Source organism: Eurypyga helias, unplaced genomic scaffold (assembly GCF_000690775.1).
Source record: "Eurypyga helias isolate BGI_N326 unplaced genomic scaffold, ASM69077v1 scaffold33194, whole genome shotgun sequence".
Lineage (NCBI taxonomy): Eukaryota > Metazoa > Chordata > Aves > Eurypygiformes > Eurypygidae > Eurypyga > Eurypyga helias.
In genome coordinates this window covers 22,791-29,642 of record NW_010244989.1, presented here as the reverse complement: position 1 = coordinate 29,642, position 6,852 = coordinate 22,791, and the positions used below count along the sequence as shown (strand labels likewise).

The 6,852-nt window shown below is 53.1% G+C and overlaps 1 protein-coding gene across 1 annotated transcript in view; it reads right to left on the bottom strand.

Moving 5' to 3' along the window:
- The window catches only part of LOC104508350 (ciliary neurotrophic factor receptor subunit alpha-like), a gene marked incomplete at both ends in the record, with an annotated part of 20,451 nt that overhangs the window by 5,323 nt on the left and 8,276 nt on the right, over nt 1–6,852 (bottom strand). Inside the window, 1 exon segment of the mRNA XM_010149939.1 lies at nt 6,736–6,852. This exon segment is cut by the window's right edge and continues 25 nt beyond it. Coding sequence (XP_010148241.1) covers nt 6,736–6,852 — 117 coding nt within the window.

Sequence of the window (6,852 nt, the reverse complement as noted above, 5' to 3'; positions counted from 1 at the left end):
CTGCCACCCACAGCGAGCAGGGCAATGTTGAAGGAAACCCCTCCTAAGGGCACAGCCCAGGTCTGCGCCTTGAGTCCTCCCAGCCTCCTCCACCCCTGGATGCTCCACAGGTTATTCCGGATAATGAGGGAAATAGGAATTGGGATGGGGCACCCCGGTGAGTTTGACTTCACAGCCTTTTTTACCAACAGCGAGTGGCCAGATTCTGCTGCCTGGCTGCACTGAGTTTTGCAGGGACTCATGCCACACAAATAGTTGCTCTTTCAGGTGCCTTCAGTCCCTGCAGTTGTAGGGGGATCCTAAACCAAAAGCAGGAGTAACCCTCAAGGAAGCTGCCCTGCCTTGGGGAAGCTCCCAAGAGTCCTGCAAACAGCCACTGCAGCCTGCAGAAAGATGTTGCCAAGCATTAAAAAAAAGGTTTGCTTTTTCCCTTTCAAAGCCAGATCTGGAGAGCACATAGGTCTGACATTCATTACTAATAAACAAGCCCCCAAATACCTCCTCTTTCCGCAGCACCGCAGGAATCTGTTGGGCTAACCCCAGACAAAACTTTCTGCCCACACTCTGGAATAACAAAAAGGTCAGGAAAAGTGAATGACCCCCCCACTTCCTTGTTCTCTGCCAGCTGGGTAGCGGAGCCCAGCAGGTTCTGAGCTGCAGTCCCTGCTGTCACCCCCTCCGAAAAGGCTGCTGTGTCGCTGCTGCACATAGCTGAGCCCTGCTGCCGGTCTGGGAGGACGAGTTATCACAGGGATTCTCGGCAGCCTGGGTTGTGTCACACCAGATGCGGCTGAACGGCTCCCTTCTGGCTTAAAATAAAGAGCATCTTTGAAAGCGGAGATGTAAGCTCGTTAATAATGTGTTCCCGGATGTGCTGTCCCCTTCTGCCAAGTGACAACTAGCAGAGCTTGCTTTCACTTGGGGCTGCAGGGAGGACGGGACTGGGGATGCTCAGGGCACTCGCTCTATCCCTGCCTGGCACTGGCACCTGCTGCCTGCAGACGCACTGACCACGCTGATGCAGTGGGCCGGGAATGAAAGCAGCTCATGCGTGGGCACCGCAGGGCAGGGGCACCTGCCTGGCAGGTCTGCATGAGGGCAGGGAAAGCGAAGCTTACTGCTGCCATCTGACCTGCGCATAAGTGTGCAAGCGTGCAGGAGAGCACGGGCACACAGGTGTGTGCTGCTCAGTGGCACCCTTACAACTGCCTTTGGAGGCCTGATCCTGCCGGATGCTCAGTACTTTTAGGTCTCTAGCAGTTCCCAACGGGGCTGGGAGCACCCAGACGTGCCAGCCAAATGTCCCGAGCCCACATCCATCCCTGGAGCTGGGGCAGGATGGAAAAGGTTATTTCTGAGGATTTCCCACTTCCATCCTCCTCCCAAGCACCCTCTGTTCCATCTCTTCCTGTCCCACAGCCAAGCTGTGAGTGACACTATTACAGCCTCAACATTTTGCTCCCACCTATTAATTCTTTTTTTTTCCCCTCCTTCTTTTTTAATCACTGACTTTGCAGCCAGGAGGGGAAGGGAGAGAAGCGCTGCAATAAAAGCTACCAGGCGTGAAGCTGTAACCCAGCTCGCTCAGGGTGACCTCCCTGCCAAGGTTGCCTCGCAAAGAGGGGGAGCACAGGCAAAGCAGCAGAGGCATGGGGGGGGATGCAAATGGGCGCAAGGAAGCGCACCCGCCACAAAGTGACATTGCCACCGTGCCAGCGGGGCTGCGGCAGGCGGTGGCACTAATTGCCTTCCCCTGCTCCATCCCTCTTCCTTGCCCACTTCAGGCAGGATACGCATTAGCACACACTTTCAGGTTATTTCAGGCTGCCCCAAGGCAGAAACTTCCAGACACAGCCTGTGAGATTCACCTCTTCGACCAAAAAAATGTTGCTGTGCTTTGGGAGATGAGCCTGAGCCCACTCTGGCAGCCACCCCAGACACAAGTGACAACGGCCAGCCCAGAGGACCATGACCTCCTCATGCCTAGGAACCCAACCACTAAACATTTGGCAATAGAACCATAGAATCACAGAATGGTTTGGGTTGGAAGGGACCTTAAAGCCCATCTAGTTCCAACCCCCCTGCCATGGGCAGGGACACCTTCCACTAGGTCAGGTTGCTCAAAGCCTCATCCAGCCTGGCCTTGGACACTTCCAGGGATGGGGCATCCACAGCTCCTCTGGGCAACATGTTCCAGTGCCTCACCACCCTCTCCAGGAAGAACTTCTTCCTGATATCCAATCTAAATCTCCCTGCTTTCAATTTAAACCCATTACGCCTTGTCCTGTCACTACATGCCCTCATAAAACATCCCCCTCCATAAAAAGTCCCCCTCCAATACCCACAAAATACCCACTTTGGTCCCCAGATCCCCATCAGAGCTGCTCAGCGGCCAGCACAGGCCCCTGCATCGGGGGTGCTGTGGTCCCAGCTCCTAAAATCACGGCACGGTGGGAGCACCTCTGCTTGCTTTTCCAAAGGAGGACAGTTTCCAACCTTTGCAAATGCTCATGGATGTGGCTCTAAAGCTTCCAAAACAGAAGAGGAAAGAGAGAACCCAACCACATTATTAGCTTTAAATATCTCATGACCTTTTACTGCAAATCTTAAGATCTGAGGCGCAGCCTGCCTCACGCTTCGTTAACATTTCATGTTGTCAGTGCGGCCAATGGGTTCAATTAGACTTTGCGACGGCATCTGCAAATTGCTGGCAACCCACAGGAGGAAATCCTCCTTTGGCCTGGCTGCCAACTCTGACTCTGCTTAAGAAACACCTTCCGAGGCTTGCCACATTCCTGGGACATGCACCGAGCGGGTCAGTGCTCAGCGCATGAGATTTTCTCCCAGGAACTGGGAAAAGGGTAAATCCTGCTCCAGCAAATGCCACGTGGTGGGAGCAAATTGGGTGCAAGATCTGCCATGGGGTCCCCAAAGATGCTTGGGACAGTGCCTGGCCACCCGCCTGCATCAGGGGTGAGTGTGCAGGCATGCTCGTGGGGAGATCGCATGTGTGAGCGTGGCGATGACTGCTGTTGCGAGTTAACTGAAGGAGCCTGTAAAACCAGAAACAGGCTATTAGCAATCCATTAGGAAAGGGTATCCAGTTCCAGCCTAGGTAAGCCATTAGAGGAACATCTGAGAGCATTAGGAGAGCTCACTTGGGGCCAGGATGGGGCTATAAAACAGAAGAGGAAACCACGCTAATCTGGCTTGAATTACAAACTTAAAAGCAGGAGAAAAAGAAAGAATACCCTAAACATTTAATGTTTTATATTTAGGAGACAGAAGGGGAGATTCTGCCAAAAGGAAAGAACAAAAAACCTGTTTAGGCTACAAATATCCCATCCAACACCCCAGCCGCCCCTCTTCCAGAAAGGGAGGAGCGTGACGTTATAGCTGGTTGAGTTCAGAGTGATCTTGGTGCTGGTGGGGCAGAGGGGAGCTGGTGGCCACCTGATCGACGTGAAACGATCTGACAAGTCTGCAGCCCAAACGGCTGGGAAAAGCCTGTGCCCAGGTCCGAAGAAACTGCTGCAAGGCTGCAGGATGGCACAAGGAGCACCCGGCAGACACACACATGCCCTTCTGCGTGCTCACGCGGAAACTCATCATCATCCTCTTCTCTCCACGATAATAATTCCCAGAGCAAACTGCAACACTAGAGCTGCTAAGTGACCTGAGTGGAAAGGCGCTGCTGAGCAGGGGAACAGGAGTGCAAAGAGCACACTGGGCATCAAAGCCACCTTTGCAAAGCACTGGAAAAGGGATGAGGGTGTCCCCCGACTCTGGGTCAGCCCCAGATATTGGTGATGAGGGAGGGGCAGATGCTTGGGCCAAGAATTGCCTGGCTCCCTCCTGGTGCATTTATGGCTGGCTCACCCAGGGGCTGTCTTGATAAGATCCACCCCCCCCGCCACGGATGGCTTCATCTTCTGGTGCCAAGATCCCTGGCATTATTAAAATCCTGAAAGGAAAAGCCTGGGAGAAAGCAGACGCTGATTGAATCAGGCCCTACGGTATTCGACAGCTCGACATCCATCTGATCCCATTAGTGCTCATTCGGTCCTGCCTGCTGAGGTGCTGTGCATAAATCAGACCCTGCAAAGATAATGGGAGGCGGAGAGGAAAAAGGGGAGCTGCTGCTTCTGCCAAGAAACACCACGTGCGAGCAGGGCCTGCGTGGATATTCGTGGCTCTGGGCAGTCCCTGGTGCTCCCTTATGGGCTTGCTCCCACAGGGATGCTGAGCTTCCTCCGGGTCTTTGGCAGACAAGCATCTCTTGGCGAAGGTGCTTAAAACCCACAGTTGGTGCGTGGGTGTGTTGCCATGAGGAGGGAGAGCTCGGTGCAGGGGCCTGGGGTGCACAGGGACGAGCCGGAGCATGTGGTCACCCAGCCCTTCTCCCCACTGGGCTCCCAGCTTGCCCCGCTGCCAGCAAGCAGGTTGCGTGCATAAGATAAGCTTGTGGCAGCAAGAATTAAGACACCCCTGTGCAAGCCTGGTTCGTGCTGCTAGCCCACTGCATCCTCCCTCAGGGCACTAGTCCCTTCAAGGGGACACCCACCACCATCCCTGTAGGATGGGCTGGATGGCTGAGTCAGGTTTGGCCCCACCGAACCCTGTCCTTCCCTTTCCTAGATGGATTTCTGGGGACAGGGACACCTCCCAAGGTGTCAACGAGCAATAGGTCAAGCAAAAAATGCTCAGTGTGGCTTGGGCATGGACCCAGTGAGCCAGCATCAGGGGTGTTCATTTCTGGGTGCAAACCACTGCAATTTCAGGGTGCCCAGCTGGGCTAAGCAGGCTAAACCCCCAAAGGGGTTTGAAGTCGGAGCAGCTCCAGTTGCTGCAGTGCTGCCAATCCTCTGATGTGTGGGAGCTGATTGAATTAGGTTTCACAAATAATTCATCTGATGAATAGTGGCAGTTTTCCCCAAATCATCCACAAATCAGATTTTTCATTACGCGGCCGATGGGGCAGAGAGTCAGAAAACAAGGCTGGTACCTCATTCGCTGAATACTTGCACTTGCTTGCTGAGCAAGTTATTCCCCAAACACACTTCTCCATCAGCCAGTGACAGGGGACACATCCCTCGCAAGAGAATATTGATCAAAAGTGGTACCTGGGACCACTGTGCCCTCCTGGCACACTGGGAGACAAGCCTTTCCAGCCCTCCTTCCACCCACCATGAGGGCTGGTACCCTGAGTTCTCTCCACAGCTCAGGGTATCTTTAAATAGGAGGAATAGGGGATGTATTTCCCACCACCACTGCCTGCCCCAGAGCAGTGATGGAGAGACCTCACCATCCCCTCGGAGACCCTGTGGCAAGGAGTCTGGCATGGCCTGACTCAGTGAATATCATACCCAATACCCAGTGATGGGGGGAGTGACCACAATGGACCACCCCGAGGGTGTTGAGGCGGGAGGCAGCTCATTGTCCCTCCCACCATTTTTGGATGCAAAACCCTGCATTTGCAGGGTGCTTGGCTGGATCAGGCTGTGGCAGGGTAAATACATCAGCTTCTTCCGTAACGGTTCCACACCTTGAAAAAACTGACATGCTGTTTGGTATTTCCCATTAATTCTTCCCCTTCTTTCACAGTTTCTATAATTGGAGCATTTCTCCTCCAAGTGAAAACAAATACCCGCAGCAAACCAATACCCAAACTCCACCTCTGCTTTCTTATCCTTTGGGATGCTCCCCAGGTGCTCTCCCGATCTGAGGAGGGCAAAGAGACAAGCAGGAAAACCCTCTCCCAACCTTTCTCTGATTTTCAAAGCCATGAGCAAATGCTTCAATCTGAAACACGACCTGTGGCGCTGCCTCATCAGGAAACCCAACCACCACAAAAAAAGAGAAGTCCCCGAGTCCCCGACACCTTGCAGAAGGTTGAGCAAAGCCTCCCACCTGCTCTCTAAGCCGTTTCTCACCCCAGGAATTGCTGGCCAGCAGAAAACCCCACTTGGCTCCATGACACAGGTGAGCTCCCCAGGGAGCGGGTCCTGCCTCATATCTGCCTTTTCTTTTTCTTTTTCCAGAACGCTTTATCAAGCAGAGTACCTCGCTGGCTTTTGAGTGGCCCAGCTCGGCGCAGAGGGGATGCTGGATGAGCCATGCCAGCGTAGCAGCACCTCTCCTCGAGCAGCAGATTGCTTTCCTTCACAAGCTGAGCATGCAAGCAGCACGCAGAGGGAGGGGGGAAAAGCCTGTTATCTTCCTGCAGCTAACAAATGAAATCTGTCCTCTGGGCTGCCAAGGATTTCACTGACTATTTTTTTTTTAAAGAAACAAGAAATAAAAGTATGAAATACGATAACATCGCGGCAATCGCTCCGTGGCTGTGCTCTGAGTTACGGCAAGCGGTATTTTATCTTCAGTTCAAAATCTAAATGTGGCAGAGGCGCATTTAAATGTGGTGACATTTATACTTTAAATGCCTTTTACATCTCGTTGGCAGGTTTTATATAGAACATATGTATGGAAAGTAGAGAGGGGTCGAGGATGAAAATGTGGAGCAGGGAGAGCCTGCATTTGTAGGCAGAACATGAGTTAAAAGAAAGATGGAGAGAAAGAGAGAAGGAAAGAGAGACAGAGGAGAGGAAAAGGGTCTGGATTGCCTAGGCAGTAAATAAACTCTTTTTTGGTCCCTGACCACTTGTTCTCAGTGCAATGTGTTCCCAGCCACCAGCTCCCCCTGTTCCCTCCCGTCCCGGCCAGCTCAGCATCGCTTACGTGTTGCCACTGGTCCAGGATGAGGGGTCGATACCGTAGGAAGAACTTGAGTGGGAAAGACTCAGGGTCAGGCCAGGACGAAGGGTTTTGCCATGACACCTCCAGCCTCCGAGGGTT